The 22,065-nt window shown below is 36.8% G+C and overlaps 4 protein-coding genes across 7 annotated transcripts; all 4 read right to left on the reverse strand.

Moving 5' to 3' along the window:
* Window positions 1-260: 260 nt before the first annotated feature.
* LOC17890764 (4-coumarate--CoA ligase 2) lies at window positions 261-4,257 on the reverse strand. Its single transcript, XM_006297304.2, has 4 exons — window positions 3,047-4,257; window positions 965-1,377; window positions 711-813; window positions 261-601 (listed from the first exon to the last, which is right to left on the reverse strand). The coding sequence occupies exons 1-4, from the start codon at window positions 4,064-4,066 to the stop codon at window positions 488-490; spliced, it is 1,650 nt and encodes a 549-aa protein (XP_006297366.1). The 5' UTR covers window positions 4,067-4,257; the 3' UTR covers window positions 261-487.
* A 109-nt stretch (window positions 4,258-4,366) lies between these two features.
* Window positions 4,367-11,188, reverse strand: LOC17891795 (ABC transporter C family member 8). 3 transcript variants are annotated; one of them, XM_023785419.1, is made up of 13 exons: window positions 11,118-11,177; window positions 10,422-10,761; window positions 7,927-9,878; window positions 7,527-7,847; window positions 7,367-7,453; window positions 6,672-7,283; window positions 6,417-6,581; window positions 6,035-6,329; window positions 5,678-5,892; window positions 5,291-5,596; window positions 5,152-5,215; window positions 4,819-5,058; window positions 4,367-4,719 (listed from the first exon to the last, which is right to left on the reverse strand). In XM_023785419.1, exons 2-13 carry the CDS (start codon window positions 10,435-10,437, stop codon window positions 4,598-4,600), a joined length of 4,395 nt encoding a protein of 1,464 aa, XP_023641187.1. In that variant the 5' UTR covers window positions 10,438-10,761; window positions 11,118-11,177; the 3' UTR covers window positions 4,367-4,597. The 3 variants fall into 3 exon arrangements, with proteins under 3 accessions (XP_023641187.1, XP_006299594.2, XP_023641188.1); XM_006299532.2 differs by having other exon boundaries at window positions 10,422-11,188; XM_023785420.1 differs by lacking the exons at window positions 10,422-10,761; window positions 11,118-11,177 and having other exon boundaries at window positions 7,927-8,529; window positions 8,619-8,735.
* Window positions 11,189-11,261: 73 nt separating this feature from the next.
* Window positions 11,262-17,253, reverse strand: LOC17892792 (ABC transporter C family member 8). 2 transcript variants are annotated; one of them, XM_006296767.2, is made up of 12 exons: window positions 17,097-17,253; window positions 14,796-16,747; window positions 14,382-14,702; window positions 14,222-14,308; window positions 13,526-14,137; window positions 13,284-13,448; window positions 12,903-13,197; window positions 12,548-12,762; window positions 12,161-12,466; window positions 12,022-12,085; window positions 11,689-11,928; window positions 11,262-11,584 (listed from the first exon to the last, which is right to left on the reverse strand). In XM_006296767.2, the coding sequence occupies exons 1-12, from the start codon at window positions 17,110-17,112 to the stop codon at window positions 11,463-11,465; spliced, it is 4,395 nt and encodes a 1,464-aa protein (XP_006296829.1). In that variant the 5' UTR covers window positions 17,113-17,253; the 3' UTR covers window positions 11,262-11,462. The 2 variants fall into 2 exon arrangements, with proteins under 2 accessions (XP_006296829.1, XP_023641186.1); XM_023785418.1 differs by lacking the exon at window positions 17,097-17,253 and having other exon boundaries at window positions 14,796-15,398; window positions 15,488-15,604.
* A 2,811-nt stretch (window positions 17,254-20,064) lies between these two features.
* LOC17893771 (glycolipid transfer protein 3) lies at window positions 20,065-21,921 on the reverse strand. Its single transcript, XM_006298398.2, has 6 exons — window positions 21,609-21,921; window positions 21,338-21,393; window positions 20,780-20,910; window positions 20,557-20,692; window positions 20,315-20,458; window positions 20,065-20,217 (listed from the first exon to the last, which is right to left on the reverse strand). Exons 1-6 carry the CDS (start codon window positions 21,808-21,810, stop codon window positions 20,182-20,184), a joined length of 705 nt encoding a protein of 234 aa, XP_006298460.1. The 5' UTR covers window positions 21,811-21,921; the 3' UTR covers window positions 20,065-20,181.
* Between the last annotated feature and the right edge of the window lie 144 nt (window positions 21,922-22,065).

The raw sequence follows: 22,065 nt of genomic DNA on the forward strand, positions 1-22,065 counted from the left end.
ACTTATTGAACCACCAATAGTCAAATATAAACGAATTTTTGTCATATATCTGAAATTCAAATTTTGATCACTGTAGTCTCTTCAAATCTTCACCTAACATGAGCTTACCCTACTAACCGATCCGGCTAGCTTTAATTTATATACAAAAACAACAAAACCTCAGTAACTATATTTTAAAGTACCCCTTTTGGGAGAATTGCTATGTTGCTTCATCTTTTAAGGCATAATAATAATGCCATAGACTCATACAGTATGAGTCATACTATAAACAAGGTATAATTAACAAGTTTTTCCACCAAATTAACAACAACCATATATACCTCCATTACATGTTTACCATCAGAACATGGAGCAAATATGATCCTGTAAGTTTATTTCTTCTGTTCAAAATAAATGAAACTTCGTTTTTCATCTTTATGTGACAAGATAACATGCATATATATGTGTGTGCCTACATGTGGATCATGTTTAAAAAAACTTTAGTTCATCAATCCATATTAGCTAGTTTTGCTCTTAGATCCTTCCTCAATATCTTCCCTGATGGAGCTTTAGGAATGGAGTCAGTGAAGAACACTTTGTTGATTCTCTTATAAAACACAACCTGTTCATGAAATCACACACACAATATATATGAGCGTCGAGGTCGATCATTTATTTAATTTTTCATTATATAAAAAAAAAAGAATTAACCAATTAGATAGTTAGCTAACCTGTTTTGACACAAATTGCTTGATTTCATCTTCTGATATATTTGAATCTTTTGATCGCACCACAAACGCAACAGGAACTTCACCAGCATCTTCTTCTTTCATTCTGCACATTAAAATAAACAAAATTGGAGAAATAAATAACAAACAAACGACTTTAAAACATAATATTGGTTTGTGCTAATGTCTTCTTTGTTTCCCATATTGCATGTTCTTGACCAAAAAAAACCACAAAACATATTTCAAAGTTCACATACGCGACGACGGCAACATCGTTGATCTCTGGATGAGCAATGAGGAGAGACTCTAGCTCAGCTGGAGCCACTTGAAACCCTTTGTACTTGATGATTTCTTTCAATCGATCAACGATGAAAAGCTCATCGTCTTCATCTATGAATCCAACGTCTCCGGTGTGAAGCCAACCATCTTCATCGATCGTCGAGGCAGTGGCCACGGGATCATTGAGGTAGCCTTTCATGATTTGGTGGCCACGGATGCATATTTCGCCTGATTTGTTCCTAGGCAAGGAGTCTCCAGTGTCTGGATCAAGTATCTTCATCTCGGCGTTCCTCACGACTGTACCACAAGCTCCTGATTTCACAGGAAACGGCTCTTTCGCGAACCCTAGCGACATTGCTAGCACTGGACCTGCCTCTGTCATCCCATAGCCCTACTCTTTCCAAAATGTATCGTTTTAGACTTCAAACGTTTCAATTTCTCAAACACAAAACACAATTTGGCTATTTGCGTTTGCATGCATGATTATAATAAATTCAAATATTCGTAAACTATTCACTACATAGTATATTATTTGACGTATCCTCAGGGCAATTTCAGTTATAGATTTTTTATTTTTTACAGTACTCAATCTAAACGAAAGCAATAAACTAGTTTAACTATTATACAAAACGTCAGAAAACGGAATAAACCAAGTCCAAATCAGGTTTTTCCAAATAAATCAATCTTATTTACATCCAAATTAAAATCTATATTTATGTCAACCAAGACGAGTTACGTCGCAAGTAATTACTGAAATTTTAAAACACGTAACTGGATTTGCGTATGTAATTTGAATTACACTACCTACTGCAACTCATCTTTTCACCTACTCAACAAATATATTATACGAAAAATAAAAAAGTTTGGTGAAAAGATGATAGAATTGTTTAGACTTTAGCGACGCAGAATAATTAATCCTACAATATAAACGTTATCGCCTAACTTTGGTTGTGAATTATTATTAACTTTCAAACGAATGTTTAAACTAATAGTAATTTCATTAATTTCCATTTTTTCAAATGTCAGTTTGCATATAGTAAACTGAATCAAATAAGTCCAAAAACCAAAGATACCATATGAAACGTTACGATACTCATAATATTCACATTCAATGAAAGAACACAAAAATAGAAGGGAAAATTAGCATTATAGTACATTTTCAAAACTTAATTTGTAATATAGTACATTTACTATTCAAAATTAGATAAATAAACAATGGGTCCACTATGTGACATAGAGAATGTGTGAGATACATGAGAAAGTGGGGTATAGTGTAGTGGTGGTAAATTACAAAAAGGTAGATGTACAAAAGGCATCCGTACAATTCATTTGTACATATAATTTGTGTACAGTTTGATCTGTACAATTGTATTTGTACATATATATCATATTGTACAAATACATGTATAATACAATATAATAGTCAATATACATACAATTATATCTATACATATATCATTGTATATAGTTTTTATACATACATTTTTCTGTACATATAATAAATATACAGTTTGATCTGTACAATTGTATTTGTACATATATCCTATTGTACAAATACGTGTACAATCGTTTACGACTTGTATACTAATATTTGTACAATTATTAAGTTGTACAGATGTACATATGTACACGTTTTAAGTTGTACGGATTAGATCCGTACACTTAGTAAATTGTACATATCTAAAAGTAATGAAAATTATTTGTTATTATCAAATAAAATCTTCAAACAAAATGCATATCATATAATAGAGAAAAAACATAGATTTTTATATATTTGAAACTTGTAAAAAAAAAAATTTCATTGACTAGTATTTTAGTTTTTAGATTGAAGGGAGAATGTAATTAAAAAGAAAAAAGAAATAAATGAAAAATATGTGTTTAATGGCATTTGTGTAAATATGAGAAAGTTGAAGGGGTTCTAATGTCTTCCAAATAGTGAGAATAGTAAAAACTGACTAATTTGCCAATTATAAATAGTGATTGTACTATTTTGCTAATTAAGTTTAAAAAATGTACTAAACTCACAATTATTCCAAAATAGAATTAGAGTGGAGACAAACCTGACCAAGCTTGGCGTTAGGAAACTTAGCACTAATAGCATCTTCAAGCTCTTTACCAAGCGGAGCTGCACCTGACTTTATGATCCTCACCGAACTCAGATCATACTTCTCCGTCTCCGGCGACTTTGCCATAGCTAAAACGATCGGTGGCACGACCATAGCCACCGTGACTTTACACCTCTGAATCTGCTCTAGCAAGAGAGTGATCTCGAATTTGGGCATTACCAAGATCGTGGCACCGACTCTGAGACTACAGAGCATGATGGAGTTGAGTGCGTAGATGTGGAACATAGGCAAGACGCAGAGGATCACGTCGTCTTTGTGGAAGTAAAGGTTCGGATTCTCGCCGTCGACTTGCTGCGACACGCTCGTGACGAGACCTTTGTGTGTTAGCATCACTCCTTTAGGGAGTCCCGTCGTGCCTGACGAGTAAGGCAGCGCCACGACGTCGTCCGGCGAAATCTCCGTGTTGACCCGGAGGTCTCCGGACTGAGTCAGCTCAGAGAAGCTGAGGCAGCCTTCAGGTATGACGTCATCGGTGATTACGACCGTAACGCCTTCGTTTTGGAGGTTCTTGATTTTATCGGCGAATTGGGATTGTGTGACGATGAGTTTCGCGGCGGAGGCTTTGGCCTGTTTAGATATCTCCGCTGGGGTAAAGAAAGGGTTCGCGGAGGTGGTGGTTGCTCCGATAAAGGAGGCGGCGAGGAACGTGAGGACTACTTCCGGCGAGTTAGGGAGAAGGAGCATTACTACGTCGTGTTGCTTCAAGCCGAGTTTTTGAAGACCGGCGGCGATTTTGCGAGACGTGGCGTGGACGTCGGCGTAAGAGTATACCTCGCCGGTAGGGCTGTTGATCAAACATGGTTTAGCGGCGAACTCAGAGATGTTTTCGAAGATATAGTCGTGGAGTGGGAGGTGGTTAGGGATGTTAATATCCGGCAATTTTGATCGGAAAATGACGTCGCCGTTACTACTGTTCTGTTTCTGACCAGCGATCATCACTTCTTGTGCCGACATGATCTCGACAAGTTAATATCAAGTTTTGTGTTTGAGACTAAAAGACAGAGCAACTGACGTCTGACGATGATAATGAATCAGTGTTCCATATAAAAAGCAATGTTTGGAGTGGGTGAAAGGGTATTATTGTAATTTCTGTCCTTTAACTGAATGATGAACATTGGGTTGGTGAGCTACTAACTATACTATTGTATGTATTAACCATGAGAGAGGAAGTCCAGTGACATCCACGGCAAGATAACCACATAAGCATTTGTGGAAAAGATTTGACAAGAATCCTTAAGTAGCTTTACCATTGTATATATAGATATATATATATTTGTATATTGAACACAGTAACGAGAAACAATACAAACAGTTTCAACATCATTCGAAACTTAGGGACACACTTCAACAGAGTGATTATTACGATTCCACTATCCAAACAACAGCTTACCAAGTAATGATAAGTAACAAGCCCAATACTAATACTTGGAGATTCTGGGAAGAGTTACCCCTTCTACTAGCAGCTATAAGTAAAGATAATAAGGCCTATGATTGGAGATTTTGAGAAGAGTTTCCTCTGCAACTAGCCCAATACTCAGCAACAAGCTTGGAGAAGTAAGAATCACTCTCCATTAGCCTTGAAGGCTCGTTGTACTCCACTAGATCACCTGTCCAAAACCAAAAACCCATATATTGGTCATGATAACAGCTTTATAAGAGATGAAAAGACAGAGTTGGTTAATTCATTAAAGAAAAAAGTTGTTTACCAAAGGAGAGAACCATGACCATGTCACTGTCTATGACCGTTGGTACTCTATGTGCAACTGTGATCACCGTGCACTCTGCAAACTCTTCTCTTATGATTCTTTGAATGATTGCATCAGTTGCTGAATCAATGGAAGCTGTAGCTTCATCTAACACTAATATTTTGTTTCTTTTTAACAAAACTCTTCCAAGACAGAACAGTTGTCTCTGTCCCACACTCCAGTTCTCTCCTTCATCACTCACTTTTAATTTCGTCCCACCAATAACAAATAATAAACATAAGTTTAACGCCCATTTGGTGAAGTGAAATTGAAACAATACTGTTTTTCAGTTACCTGAAGAATCAAGCTTATTAGGCAGATTGCTAACCGTCGTCTTGAGCTGACACTTCTCTAGAGCCTGCAAAAGAAATAGTTTTATAAGGAAGGGTTTCAATCTGTGATGTAGAAATCTCATTCTTGTTTCTTATCTCACCTTCCATATTTCAACATCGGAGTAAACACCTAAAGGATCAAGGTTGGTCCTTATGCACCCACGGAAAAGAGTTGGTTCTTGAGGTATGATGCTGAGTTTCATTCTTAGGTCCTTTAGGCCAATCTTACTTATGTCAATGCCATCAATCAATATGCAACCACTTGTTGGTTCTACCAAACGAAACAAAGCACTGATTAACGTGCTTTTCCCACTTCCCGTTCTCCCAACAACTCCTACTCTTGTCCCTTCCCTAAATGTGCAAGAGATTCCTTTGAGAACTAACGGAGCATTGGGACGATATCTTATCTGAAACAAATAAGTGACGCAACTCAGTGCCTTAAGCATAATTATTACTATCATCTTGTAACACATATGTTTTCTTCTAACCTTAAGCTCCTGCAAGTGAATTGTACCATTGGAAGGCCATGAGGAAGGTGGTCTTCTATCATCCACAATTGCAGGAGGTTCTTCTGGTATATTCATATATTGTTTTATCCTCTCTACTGAAATGACTGAATTTGATAAGGTGCAATACCATCGGGTCATAAACACCTGAGTTTGTGTCAATGTTAATGCATAGGAGAGAGAAAGCCCAACGAGGCCTGCAACACAAAGGCAAAATTTCACGCAGAACCTTTCAACTTGATGAATACCTTCAATACAACAGATTTTTCAAACAACATCTCATTCTATATTTACGCAAGATGTGAAGATGTGATGAGATGAGTTAAATAATTCATGTACCTGGAGTTATGTAGCCCTTGGGGATAAGGGTAAGCAGAAGTGCACAAGTGAACAAGGTCACATTCTGTAGAGTCTCTATCCTCAGAATCACCCACTCCATGGCTGCATTAGACAGAAAGAATAGCACCGCATCTGCATCAACTAGGTGTAAGTAGTTTTTGAAGAATCTCTCTACCGTTCCAAAAGCTCGTATTGTCACCACTCCAAGTAAGGTTTCTGCAGCATAATTCATCACTGGAGCTTTGGTTGTTCCATTGATTCTAATCAGCTCCCTTGCAGAGGCTAAATAGTAATCCTTTTTTTCAACGAAGAAGTGGATGTTAATAGTGAATTCTTTGCTGCATAAAATGAATTGAAAAAGAAGTAAAATCGCAACATGTACCTGAACAACTTTTGTGGCTGCCAAAGCAAGAAGAGCGATGATAATTACTTGCCATGTAACGTATGTCATGATGATAAGAGATGCAACAAGCTCAATAGCCGGTCCTACCACAAATATGAAGGCGAATGGGATGTCAAAGTCCAAGACGTTCAAATCAGACGAAGCCTGCAAATGTTACAGTCAACCACATCATACATTGAGCTGTAAATGTATTCATATACGTGATTCATAGACATGAAAGTAAAGCGATCTTACTCGAGTGAGAATGCGCCCAACGGGAGTAGAATCAAAGAAAAGCATCGGGGCTTTGAAGACTGCATTTGTGAAACCAGAGAAAAAAGCCTTAGAAGCTTTTAGTCCAAAATGAGCAGTTGTAAGACCTCTCGTGTATACAAAACCAGCACTAAGAGTTGAGATAATGCAGTACACTCCAATAAGCATTAGATTCGTGAGTTGAGGGATCCCTATGGCAAAAGCCAGCCAGTATGTTGAGGCTGCTTGAAAAACTACAAAGCCAACCTGACTCAATATACTTGACCATAAAAGAAACCATCCTCGAGAGACACTGAAATAGTCCAAAAAAGGTTTCAACCCAACATAACCGCTCTCTTTTTCTTCTTCTTGTGTAAGTTGTACCCCTGGAACATTAATTGTTTCCATCTCTTCTTCGATTTTTTCTACCACCGTCATGTTTCTTATCTCACTGCCTTGACCCCCTTTCCTAAGGTCTCCGAGGCTTTCATTACTCGCTAAAGGTAATACAGTTACTGCATCATTATGAGCATTCACCAGTTGTTGGAATGCAGTCCCCATCATTAAGAGCTCCTCATACTTTCCTAACTGAGTTATTCTTCCTTCCTCCATAACCTGATCAAGAACATTAATAATTAATAGTGAAACAGTCAAGACGTAGACATAGTTTTTTTAATTTGCTGATACTCAAGTTTTACCAGAATTTGATCAACTTTTGAGAGAAACTCGACTTGGTGAGTGACCAGAATGACAGTTTTTTCCTTCAGCGAATCTTCAATACATTTCTGCAGTCACAGTTCAACCTATTAAGAAGCAGTCATTAAGAAAAGCTTCTTTGAAATCAATGCTCTCACTTACATGAAAAAGAACTCCAGCTGTATGTGCATCCACAGCACTAAAAGGATCATCAAGGAGGTAAACATCAGCATCTGCGTAGACAGCACGAGCCAGCTGAATCCTTTGCTTTTGTCCTCCACTCAAGTTAACCCCTCTTTCTCCTATTTCTGTGAGGTCACCATGTCCAAAACCGATCATGTCTTTATCCAACTCACATGCTTCAACAGCAGCATTATATCTTCTAGCTTCCATGGGCTTGCCATAGAGAATATTATCCCGGATGGTACCACTTTGGATCCACGCTGTCTGAGAAACATAAGCGATTGACCCAGAGAGCTTTACCTGTTTTTCAATTAGACAACATCAATATTTATACTATTTAAACAAAGTTAAAGTCAGTCTTCGTGGCTCTTTTGCTTACAGTTCCGGAAACTTTAGGTATTTCTCCAAGTACTGCATGTAACAGCGATGATTTTCCTGCCCCAACTGGTCCACAAACTGCAACTTTTTGCCCGTGCTTAACTTCCAATTGTATATCTCGAAGGGTTGGAGTCTTAGTTTCTGGATCCCAACTGAAGTTTCCTAATTGAATATCCACTGTTGTTCCAGATTTCTCTAGACCACTTCTTTCAATTTCATCAATCTTTAGCTCGTCATCAAGCAAGAAGTTGTTTATCCTGTCGAAAGAGACATTGACTTGGATGATAGCAGAAATGGCCTCAGGTATAATTTTAGCTGGCTCTGACATAACTCTTAGTGTAGCTAAAACCGTGAAAATGGTGCTTGCATTCAGTGGCGCGCTCTTCAATAGTGCACATCCAACGAAAATAACAGAAGAAACTATTGTTGGAGACATCCAATACAAAAAACTACCAAAGGCCTTCGTCAGCTGAGCCTTAGCCAACCATTTGAATTCTTCATCACGATAGGTATTTATCTTTTTCTTGAACTCCTCTTCCCAAGACTGCAGCTTAATGACTTTCATGCTGTTCAAAATCTCTGACGTAGACCTCAATCGCTTATCCTGCGCAATCATGAACTGGGTCTGGTAGTTCTGTAGCATCTTTGCGAATGGCAGATTAAGGAGACCACACAGGAGAAGAAGAATTAAACCTGGAAAAGCTCCTGCTCCAACCACTCTAAAAAGTACAGCTGTAGAAAGCAAAAGCTGCAGCGTAAGGCTCCATCCCGAGTGGAACCACCATAAGAATTCTCCCATACGATATGCATCCACCGCGATATAATTAACAATCTCCCCAGATGAATGCCTTTTTCTCCCCAAACTTGATAGCTTTAGCTGCTTTTTGTACGCAGCTACCATAAGCGCCGATCTAATCCTCATTCCTGATCTTCTTGATGCAAAATACCAATGTCTCATTGACAAGGATTCAACTAGCTTCAGCATAACTAGACAAGCTAAGTTGAAGAAACCATTTCGGAGATCCCTGTGGTCACTGTTTGCATAATCGACAAAGACATATAGCATTAATGGAAGAGATACAACCGCAACTGTTCTGAAAAATGCACATATTGTTATGAATATGTTTTCCTTGAAGTAAACTTTTGCAACGGCCCTAAACACCAAGTTTCTTTCCTTAGATGAGCTTCCATCTGCAAGAAGCGTATCCCATGCTTGAGAAAATTTATTGTAAGCTAATTCAGCCTCATCTTCCGGGACTACACTTGGGATATCTTCTCGGGACAATGGTTTCTTGAATCCCAGCGAGAGTAAAGGATTCATCCAAGAGAACGTCAGAATGCTGAAATATCCAGCTGTTGCTAACCTTGCACGTTCTTTTCTAGGATTTTCAGTTAATAGAGGATCAGATAGTCCTGTTTCACTGCAATCTTGAGCTGCTGCAGAAGAAGATCTCAAATTCATCCAGGAGCAAAGGAGAAGCAAAAGACTCATAGGAGAGGTAATGACGTCAAAGCTTCGGATACCATTTCCCTGCAAAAGCATCCCACTCTTTGCTGCTAAATCCAACAATGCAAAAGACATCCACCAAACAGATTCAAGAACTTTAATCCACTTGGAGCCATTAACAAGCATGGAAACGGCAAGTGAGACCCAAATGATCCCTTCAACAAAGCAAGCAAGCCAGGGGATTTCGTTGACGTCATTAGCACCATGAATCAAACTATCTAATCCAACACCAAGAAAAATGATGCTAGTAATAACACAGCCTATAGCTGCAGCCACAAAGACCCATCCTCTCTTGCGGCGCCGGACTATAAAATGTTTGGAAACACAACCAGCTACCAAGAGCAAGTAGAAGATGCAGAGAAACAAGAGATTTAAGAAATCTATAGCGGTTCTTTGGAAGCAAGAAGAAGCCAAATTCAGTTCAACGTCACACCATGGAAGGCTCCCTGCATTATACAAAAACCCATAACAAGAGATAACAATAAGCAAATCGTCAACATATCTATACATACTTTATACCTTTTTACTTTATAGAAGTTTTAGTTAGAAACTATTTTTTGTCTTTTAGAGGGACACGAGTAGCAAAGTGGGGAGATTTTAATGATCCCACCATATGTAGTATCAATGATTGAACACATAGAGAGTATTTTAAACGCGTTAGATTCCAAAAGTTTTTTTTATTTTTATTTTTGCTTACAAAAAACCTATACACAACCCAAGAACACCATCACCAAAAACAAAACAAAAAAAGTGAAAAAGCATTAAGAAGCCAAGTGGAGAGATTCTAATTATCCCAATATATAGTTGCTATTAATGCTTGAATTTGAACGCATAGAGATTGTTTTCAACTCGTGAGATTCTAAAAGTTTGTATTTTTCCTACGAAGAACCTTACACACAACTCAAGAACACAACCCGACAACAAAAAATGAAAACTTTAAAGCACTAAGACAAAGAACCAATGATTAAGTAAAATGGGTAAAGTCGTACCAATCGAAACCACCATTGTAGAAGAAGAAGCAAGCAAGTGAGCAACAGAGCTCAATCAACAAACAAAAAACAGAAAAAGCTTCAGCCTTTATGAACGAAACGTGAGGGTTGTTTGTTGTTTCGCTAAAGCTAAACGACGTATCCAAAGTCCTAAATGATTAAGTCGACTTGACGGCTTCTCGTAACTGTGGCCAGTATTATTTGGTCCTGATTATTTAATTGCTTCCATAGTCATCGTATTCATGAACCCACCTACCCACATGAGTCATAACTGTGAATCTAAAACGAGGATCACGCTCGGAGGACGAGGGGGGTCTCTTACCATCAATGGAGCCTGTAGCTGAGAAAGAAAAGAAAAAAACTCTGTTTCCTGACATGTGCTTACTGTCGTTAAAAAAAGAATTGTCTCTACACTTCCTCGAGCCCAAAGGCGGAAGAAGAATGGTGAACCCCTTCGGATTAGAAGAGTCCCTTCCTCTTCCAAAGTTTAGAGAAGACATTGTGCAATATTAAAAATAAGATTAGTTGATCTCAATAGATTAGTCAACACTAGTTGACAAATAAGTTCCGCTCTTGTGATTTAAAATAATTAGTAGGTAGTAAGTTGGATGAATAGGATTCGATTGTGATTCACAAAAAAAAAGTTTTGACTTCTGTGAAATGTTTCTATTTTCAGCTTGTGAGATTTAATAGTACCAGTTTTTGATGATTCAGTGATCAAAAGACTTCACTTTATTTTCAGCTGCAAAAGCTCTATGGACGTTATACTGCTGAAAGAAGCAAAAAAAAAAAAAAGATGTACATGTTGTATAAGTTGCGATAATTAATATGGACATGAACTGTGTAAATCTCTGAGACTTAATCCTTTATAGTGATTTTAAAAATATTTTCAACACTTCGTACATATCAAATATTGGTTTTACCTTGTGCATGCATTGGTAATGAATCAGTGTTTTTTTCGGTCCAAAACTACGACAATGGAAGATGGGTATAAGTCTCTGACATTTCAGTTTCAGTAGCAGCTATAATAAGTAATGAGGCCTATAATTGAAGGTTCTGAGAAGAGTTTCCTCTGCAACTAGCCCAATACTCAGCAACAAGCTTGGAGAAGTAAGAATCAGACTCCATTAGCCGTGAAGGTTCGTTGTACTCCACTAGATCACCTGTCCAAAACCAAACCAAAACCCATATATTGGTCATGATAACAGATATATAAGAGATGAAAAGACAGAGTTGGTTGGTTCATTAGAGGAAAAATGTTGTTTACCAAAGGAGAGAACCATGACCATGTCACTGTCTATGACCGTTGGTACTCTATGTGCAACTGTTATCACCGTGCACTCTGCAAACTCTTCTCTTATGACTCTCTGAATGATTGCATCAGTTGCTGAATCAATGGAAGCTGTAGCTTCATCTAACATTAATATTTTGTTTCTTTTTAACAAAACTCTTCCAAGACAGAACAGTTGTCTCTGTCCCACACTCCAGTTCTCTCCTTCATCACTCACTTTTAATTTCGTCCCACCAATAACAAATAATAAACATAAGTTTAACGCCCATTTGGTGAAGTGAAATTGAAACAACACTGTTTTTCAATTACCTGAAGAATCAAGCTTATTAGGCAGATTGCTAACCGTTGTCTTGAGCTGACACTTCTCTAGAGCCTGCAAAAGAAATAGTTTTATAAGAAAGGGTTTCAATCTGTGATGTAGAAATCTCATTCTTGTTTCTTATCTCACCTTCCATATTTCATCATCGGAGTAAACACCTAAAGGATCAAGGTTGGTCCTTATGCAGCCACGGAAAAGAGTTGGTTCTTGAGGTATGATGCTGAGTTTCATTCTTAGGTCCTTTAGGCCAATCTTACTTATGTCAATGCCATCAATCAATATGCAACCACTTGCTGGTTCTACCAAACGAAACAAAGCACTGATTAACGTGCTTTTCCCACTTCCCGTTCTCCCAACAACTCCTACTCTTGTCCCTTCCCTAAATGTGCAAGAGATTCCTTTGAGAACTAACGGAGCATTGGGGCGATATCTTATCTGAAACAAATAAATGACGCAAATCAACGCCTTTAGCATAACTATTACTATCATCTTGTAACACATATGTTTTCTTCTAACCTTAAGCTCCTGCAAGTGAATTGTACCATTGGAAGGCCATGAGGAAGGTGGTCTTCTATCATCCACAATTGCAGGAGGTTCTTCTGGTATATTCATATATTGTTTTATCCTCTCTACTGAAATGATTGAATTCGATAAGGTGCAATACCATCGGGTCAGAAACACCTGAGTTTGTGTCAGTGTTAATGCATAGGAGAGCGAAAGCCCAACGAGGCCTGCAACACAAAGGCACAAGTTCATGCTGAACCTTTCAGTTTGATGTAAACCTTAAATAAAACATATTTTCGAACAAAATCTCATGCTTATGGATACAAAATGTGAAGATGTGATGTGATGAGTTAATTATTCTATGTACCTGGAGCTATGTAGCCCTTTGGGATAAGGATAAGCAGAAGTGCACAAGTAAACAAAGTCACATTCTGCAGAGTCTCTATCCTCAGAATCACCCACTCCATGGCTGCATTAGAAAGAAAGAATAGCACAGCATCTGCATCAACTAGGTGTAAGTAGTTTTTGAAGAACCTCTCTACTGTTCCAAAAGCTCGTATTGTCACCACTCCAAGTGAGGTTTCTGCAGCATAATTCATCACTGGAGCTTTGGTTGTTCCATTGATTCTAATCATCTCCCTTGCAGAGGCTAAATAGTAATCCTTTTTTTCATCAAAGAAGCAGATGTTAATAATGAGTTATTTGCTGCATAACCGAACTGAAAATGAAGTAAAATCTCAACATGTACCTGAACAATTTTTGTGGCTGCCAAGGCAAGAAGAGCTATGATAATTACTTGCCATGTCACATATGTCATGATTATAAGAGCTGCAGTGAGCTCCACAGCCGGTGCTACCACAAATATGAAAGCAAATGGGATGTCAAAGTCCAAGACGTTCAAATCAGATGAAGCCTGCAAATGTTGCATTCAACTACATTATACACTGAGCTGTAAATGTAATCATAGACATGAAAGTAAAGCGATCTTACTCGAGTGAGAATGCGCCCAACGGGAGTAGAATCAAAGAAAAGCATCGGGGCTTTGAAGACTGCATTTGTGAAACCAGAGAAGAAAGCTTCGGAAGCTTTTAGTCCAAGATGAGCAGTCGTAATGGCTCTCGCGTATACAAAACCAGCACTAAGAGTTGAGATAGTGCTATAGACTCCAATAAGAATTGTATTTGTGAGTTTAGGGATTCCTATGGCAAAAGCCAGCCAGTATGTTGATGCAGCCTGAAAAACTACAAAGCCAACCTGACCCAATATACTTGACCATAAAAGACACCATCCTTGAGAAACACGGAAATAGTCCAAGAAAGGTTTCAACCCAACATAACCGCTCTCTTTTTCTTCTTCTTGTGTAAGTTGTCCTCCTGCTACATCCGTTGTTTCGATCTCTTCTTTGATTTTTTCTACAACCGTCATGTTTCTTATCTCTCTGGCTGGATCCCCTTTCGTAAGATTTCCGAGGCTTTCATTACTCGCTAAAGGTAATACAGTTACTGCATCATTATGAGCATTCACCAACTGGTGGAATGCAGTCCCCATCATTAAAAGCTCCTCATACTTTCCTAACTGAGTGATTCTTCCTTCCTCCATCACCTGATCAAAATCAACAATGAATAATAATTAAATAGTTAAGACATTGATAAAATGTTTTTTCATTTGCTGTTACTAAGGTTTTACCAGAATTTGATCAACTTCTGAGAGGAACTCGACTTGGTGAGTGACCAAAATGACAGTTTTTTCCTTCAGCGAATCCTCAACACATTTCTGTAGTCACAGTTAAACATATTAAGAAGCAGTCGTTAAGAAAAGCTTCTTTGAAAGCAATTTTCTCACTTACATGAAAAAGAACTCCAGCTGTATGTGCATCCACAGCACTAAAAGGATCATCAAGGAGGTAAACATCAGCGTCTGCATAGACAGCACGGGCCAGCTGAATCCTTTGCTTTTGTCCACCACTCAAGTTAATCCCTCGTTGTCCTATTTCTGTGAGGTCTCCATGTCCAAACCCGTTCATGTCTTTATCCAACGCACATGCTTTAACAGCAGCATTGTATCTTCTAGACTCCATGGGCTTTCCATAGAGAATATTGTCCCGGATGGTACCACTTTGGATCCACGAGGTCTGAGAAACATAAGCGATGGACCCAGAGACCTTTACCTGTTTTCCAATTGGACAACATCAAGTTAACATTTTGGAACAAAATACTTATACTAAATAGTAAAAATTTGTATTGGTGGCTATTTTTCTTACACTCCCAGAAACTTTAGGTATTTCTCCAAGTACTGCATGCAACAGCGAAGATTTTCCTGCCCCAACTGGTCCACAAACTGCAACTTTTTGCCCGTGCTTAATTTCCAAATTTATATTTTGAAGTGTTGGAATCTTAGTGTCTGGATCCCAACTGAAGTTTCCTGCTTGTATGTCCACTGTTTTTCCAGATTTTTCTAGTCCACTTCTTTCAATTTCATCAATCTTTAGCTCGTCATCTAGCAAAAAGTTGTTTATCCTGTCGAAAGAGACATTGACTTGGATGATAGCAGAAATGGCCTCAGGTATAACTCTAACAGGCTCTGACATAACTCGTAGTGTAGCTAAAACCGTGAAAATGGTGCTGGCGTTCAGCGGCGCGCTCTTCAATAAAGCACATCCCACGAAAATGACAGAAGAAACAATTGTTGGAGACATCCAATACAGGAAAGTACCAAAGGCCTTTGTCAGCTGAGCCTTAGCCAACCATTTGAATTCTTCATCACGACAGAATTCTATCTTTTTCTTGAACTCATCTTCCCAAGACTGCAGCTTAATGACTTTCATGCTGTTCAAAATCTCTGACGTAGACCTCAATCGCTTATCCTGCGCAATCATGAACTGGGTCTGGTAGTTCTGTAGCATCTTTGCGAATGGCAGATTAAGGAGACCACACAGGAGAAGAAGAATTAAACCTGGAAAAGCTCCTGCTCCAACCACTCCAAAAAGTACAGCTGTAGAAAGCAAAAGCTGCAGCGTAAGGCTCCATCCCGAGTGGAACCACCATAAGAATTCTCCCATACGATATGCATCCACCGCGATATAATTAACAATCTCCCCAGATGAATGCCTTTTTCTCCCCAAACTTGATAGCTTTAGTTGCTTTTTGTATGCAGCTACCATAAGCGCTGATCTAATCCTCATTCCTGATCTTCTTGATGCAAAATACCAATGTCTCATTGACAAGGATTCAGCTAGCTTCAGCATAACTAGACAAGCTAAGTTGAAGAAACCATTTCGGAGATCCCTGTGGTCACTGTTTGCATAATCTACAAAGACATATAGCATTAATGGAAGAGATACAACTGCAACTGTTCTGCAAAATGCACAGATTGTTATGAATATGTTTTCCTTGAAGTAAACTTTTGCAACGGCCCTAAACACCAAGTTTCTTTCCTTAGTTGAGCTTCCATCTGCAAGAAGCGTATCCCATGCTTGAGAAAATTTACTGTAAGCTAATTCAGCCTCATCCTCTGGGACTACACTTGGGATATCTTCTGGGGATAATGGTTTCTTGAATCCCAGCGAGAGTAAAGGATTCATCCAAGAGAACGACAGAATGCTGAAAAATCCAGCTGTTGCTAACCTTGCACGTTCTTTTCTAGGATTTTCAGTTAATAGAGGATCAGATAGTCCTGTTTCACTGCAATCTTGAGCTGCTGCAGAAGAAGATCTCAAATTCATCCAGGAGCAAAGGAGAAGCAAAAGACTCATAGGAGAGGTAATGACGTCAAAGCTTCGGATACCATTCCCCTGCAAAAGCATCCCACTCTTTGCTGCTAAATCCAACAATGCAAAAGACATCCACCAAACAGATTCAAGAACTTTAATCCACTTGGAGCCATTAACAAGCATGGAAACCGCAAGTGAGACCCAAATGATCCCTTCAACAAAGCAAGCAACCCAGGGGATTTCATTGACGTCATTAGCACTATGAATCAGACTGTTTAACCCAACACCAAGAAAAATGAGGCTAGTAATGACACAGCATATAGCTGCAGCCACAAAGATCCATCCTTTCTTGCGGCGCCTGACTACAAAATGTTTGGAGACACAACCAGCTACCAAGAGCAAGCAGAAGATGCAGAGAAACAAGAGATTTAAGAAATCTATAGCGGTTCTTTGGAAGCAAGAGGAAGCCAAATTCAGTTCAACGTCACACCATGGAAGGCTCCCTGCATTATACAAAAACCCATCACAAGAGTCAAGAGATAAGCAAATCGTCATCATATCTATAGTTCTATACATAGTTGATATTTTATACTAATTAAAATCAGCGATTTTTTTTTGTCTTTTAGAGGAACACAAGAAACCAAGTGGGACGATTCAAATGATCCCAACATGGATGCTATAATGATTGAAGGCACAGATTAAAGTCGTGAGACTCTAAAAGTTTGTATTTTTCCTACGAAGAACCTCACACACAACCCAAGAACACCACCACCCAAAAACAAAAACAAAAATGAAAACTTTAAAGCACTAAGACAAAGAACCAATGATTAAGTAGAAAGGGTAACGTCGTACCAATCGAAAACACCATTGTAGTAGAAGCAAGCAACAGAGCGCAACCCACTAAAGAAGAAAAAGAGAAAAAAAAAGCTTCTGCCTTTATAAAACAAATGTGAGGTTGTATGTGGTTCACTATCAAGTCCACATCTAAATGATTGAATCGAATTAGGTGACGGCTTCTCGGGTTTGTCGCCAATGCAACTTTTGATTACGTAATTGCTTACGCAAACGAATTCATGAACCTGTATGTGTATATATGTTAAGTGTTTTATTTGTTTCTCACTGTGGATCGAAACGATAAGCATGTGGTGAGAAAGAAAAAGGAAAAACTAAGTTTCCTGAATTTGCTGGTTCGTTCGTAGTAGTATCTGACATGTGCTTACTGATATTTTTGTCGTTAAAGAAAAATACATACAAAATCTGCCGCATTTGGTTTGAGGTAGGCTTAAATAGTCATTGTCGCTCCTCGCTGCATAGCACTTCCTCGAGCCTTGTAAATTTCACGCACATCCTTATTCCAAAGATTACGAGATGATTGTGCCACTATTCATATCAGATAAGTTTATCTAAATAGTCAAATACTAGTTGACCAATAAAATCTGTGTTAAGTGAAACAAAATTATTGGTGTAAATCCATAGGATTACCAGTAGATATTTATTAATTATATACGTAGAAGGAAAAAAAAAAAATGCTTGAAACGCTTTTTTTTTTTTTTTTTGGTCAAAAAAGAACTTTCATTCATCTAAAACCTCAAAAGACGGAAGTTCAAACAACTTGAAACAAAACGAATACAATGAAAATAAAGATAGAGGCTCCATAAGTTTTCCAAAATGATGTTCAAACTTGAGAAGTTTGCAATTTTTGAAAAATCTGTTGGGACCATAGCGGATTCGACCTTGAATACGTGCTTCGCGAAATCCTCGACCAAAATATGATCATAGACGGCTCTTGCAACAAATGCATCTGAGCTTTTGAAAGAGTGTTCCACGGAGGAGACACAAGTTGGGTTTCTCGCCAGCATGAGAAGGTTTAGGAGCATCGGAACAAAGTCCTTCAAGCTCTTAGAACCATACAAGACTCTAAGCTCTAAGTCCTTCAAGCTTGAAACGCTTATTTAGAAATCTTTTTCTCTAAGGATATGACATGTTATTAGTAGACAAAAAAAAAAAAAAAAAATATCATATGTTATTCATGAAAAAGTATTCTACATTTTATAGTTCTTTAACACGAAAAGAAAAAAGTAAAAAAACAAACTTTTGTATTTTAGCCTTACTGAAATATACTTTTTTCGACGAAAATCTGAAAAAGCATAGTTTGTGGCCATTTACACGAGAAAATAACGAAAATCAATCCAAATTATTTGCTCGCGGTATTTTTATACTTAAACTACGATATCCGGCAAATAGCAACCTAAACACACCTACTAGTAATCTTTAAAACGATTGTCATTTACTCCCTCTGTTTCTAAAAAATGATTATTTTAGATTTTTCACACATATTAAGAAAATATCTAAAATTTGATGATAACTACATCATTTTTGTGATTCACAATTTTAAAAAATTCTAAACCAATAATATTTAGTTATTACTTTAAAATATGTAAATCGTAATTAATAATGCATTAATAAGTTAAAATAATTATCTTTTTGAAACAAAATTTATTTACTAGAAAAATCATCTTTTAGGAACGGAGAGAGTATAAAGTTATAATAAATTAAATTATACCACTTTGTAATATGAATTTGTATATATAATTTATGATTGACAATTTAACATGCAGCAAAGTATCAAGCTGAAAAATCTATATCTTTTGGTTAAGGTGAATTTGAAATTGATATAACATAAGAATTATAATTAGCCAAAAACTCTTAACGCGTTAATTAATATGGACATAAAATATCATAAACCATGTAAATCTTTACAGATTTGTTCCTTTATAGGGATTTCAAAAATATCTTCAACACTTAGAACATGAGTCTTTTCTGATTTTTATACCCAATCATTGATATTTATACTTTTTTAACAAAGAAGTTAGTTTTACATTATGCATACTAGAAGAGCTCGTAAAACTAAAAGAGCACTAATTCAGCATTGGTTTTTATTGTTTTACTTAGTTTAATATAGCCAGACTTGGAGATTGAAATTTTTAGCTCACGAGATTCAACTTTAAAATAGTTTATAGAAAAGTTTAAGACATGTTGTCAAAGATTTGTAAGGCTATTTCCATAGTATTAAAGTGTATACATGTTTCGTCTTCAGCAAATTATCTGGGAAGAACTCTAAAACTGTATTATTTTGTCGGACTCCATTAACAAAGTCTATCTTTATGTCTCTAAACTATGTTTTTTTTGGCCATAATTTATTATTTAGGTTTATAATCTTTCCTTTTTTTGTCAGTAGGTATATAATCTAAAATTGTAATTAATCGTTTCATTTTTAAATAATTAAATTTTTTTAGCCAAAAAAAAAAGAGAGTTAGTTTTAGCCCCAAATTGGTAGGCCTCACTCTCTTTATAAATTTATATGCATTAGGGATGGGTTTCTCCTATCGTGAAATATGTTTAACAGATTGGGACAATAATGTAGTGGCCAAATGGGCTCCAAGCTCCAAAATAAATTAAAAACCTTCACATTCGTATTTGCAAAACAATTATGAATCGATGATATGATCCAATCTTTAACAACAACAAACAAACATAAAACACCAAAACGTCACGTTCATAACATCTAATATCTAACATATCCTTAAATCTTTTAGCTCTAGATTTTCAAATTAAAAGGTTAATACTTAATCCTGATCTTAGCTAACCACTTAGGCCGAGAACGAATTCGTCTTTTATCAGTTAAGTTAATAAATGGGCTTATCTTATGAACACATCTATTATTATGTACATATTGTCCATATATACAAACTTATATACACCAACGGAGATCATCATCGTTGTATTTGAATGCAATATGCATGATTAGATCAACAACTCATTAAAAGATAAAAATTAATAAAATTCATTAAAAGAAGTAATGCTACAAGTTAGAATTTGTTACAACTTACAACCAAAAACTATACCCTTCATCAGTCCATCTCTTCACTTCTCTTTCTCACGGTGACTTTAGTTTGCTCACTTCGTATAATTCCTACCCCCCAATCAAAACAAATTAAAATCAAAATTAATCTCAACACAAAAACTATAACTTTCTGTATTAGAAAAAGAAGAAACAAAAGAAGTCTTACCAAAATAGAATGGAGTTGGTTTAGAAGTGGAATGAGCAATGAAATTAAACTTGTTATATCATCTTGGACCATTTGATGAGTCTCGTCTTTTCCCGCAAGCACATTGATGAATGTGTTATTGTTTGGAACCAGTTTAAGAGCCACCTTCTTGGACAAAACACACAAACCACAAAATTGTTTGCCAATAAAATTTCTTTTTTTTTCTATACTCGAGTTTTAATAATTATATACAATAACTGTACCTTAAAAGCAGCAGAAGAGATCCATCCATGCCATGGTTTTATAGTCAAATTATAACATTCTTCTATGGCTTGTTCCATGTTTTGCGACATGTCCTTCACCAGCCGTTGCAGTAACGCTAACGTAAAATCCATCGCTCTACATATATAGTTTCCAAAACACTATTGTTAGTTCATATTCTTATTTGGGTTACATACTAAATACTAATAATTAAATGATACGTACCTCGTTAGCCAAAGAACAGCTCTGCTACAGCTTTTAGGTTTCCTAGAGGATCCCTCTTTGGCTTCTATTCTCAGTATCTCAACCAAATTTGAGTACAAAAGAGGATCAGATTCCCACATCTTCTCTAGCCTCTATAAACAAAACAAAACAAAAACACTCGAAGGCTTAACAAGTTGATAAAATAAGAAAAAATGAGGGTAGAGAGGAGGAAAAAAACGAGGTCCATTCATTCGAAGAGAAAACGATCGACCCTGAAAGCTACGTAAAGGTGTAAATGGGTCCTCTCGTGTCCAAAGAGATGAAATAATTCTTGGGCGGCGAGTCGAAACATCAATCTTGTTTTAACTTTTTTTTTTTAATCATGCATACTAATTATACACTGCGTCAGGTAACTAGGGAAAATGTAGTATTCTAATTATTTCTAAAATTTCTTAATAAAAAAAATGTAATTAGTATATAATCTAAAGTGAGTTACGCAAGAGCTTACGAGCATTGAAAGTGATGTGTGTATATAATACTATTGATATTGTAATAATAGAGACAAAAAATAAAAATTACTTGAATATTTTGATCAATGTCTTGTCGGAGAACAGCCATTGTCGGGCCAATCTTATCTGCAAACAATCCAACAAAAGTTTCAGGACAACCATTGGAGGAGCTAGTTATGCTTTAGTTCAAGAAACCAAAACATTAGAGTTATTAGAGGTAGAACTTAATAAATAAAAACGCTTTAATATATTAAGCAAAACATTATATGTCTTCATTCTTTGGTTTTAGAACAAGAATCTTAAATATATTTTTGAAAAGAAAATTAAAAAATAAAAGTTACCAAGAACTTGGACGATTAGTTTGCAGAAAGAGAGGAGAGGTTTTAAAGGTAGATGATTGATGATGTTAGTGGCTTCTGTTTCGGAGGAAACTATAGTGGTCTTGGCTATGGAAAGAAGAGAGAGCTCTTCAATGGCAGATCCAATCTCTGTCATCTTCTTCTTCTTGGTTGTCTCTTCCATTTCACATCTCTTTCGTTTCATCTTTGTTCCAAATTGTTTTTTTTTTTTATTCTCTACTACCTTTGTCGACTATATATGTTGTGTATGTAATAATATGCCTCTTACTGAACCAACATATATCATAGAGTTAGGCTATTTATAATCGGCTATTGGATCTCTCTATTTGTATGTGTTTGAATCCAGGGGGGATATTTGTTAATTATTTATTTAATAAAAATACAACTTAGTAGAAGTTTTTCTAATTAATAAGATGATAATTGTTGTTTATAGATTCTC

This window comes from Capsella rubella, unplaced genomic scaffold, assembly GCF_000375325.1.
Source record: "Capsella rubella cultivar Monte Gargano unplaced genomic scaffold, Caprub1_0 scaffold_3, whole genome shotgun sequence".
Taxonomy (NCBI): Eukaryota; Viridiplantae; Streptophyta; class Magnoliopsida; order Brassicales; family Brassicaceae; genus Capsella; species Capsella rubella.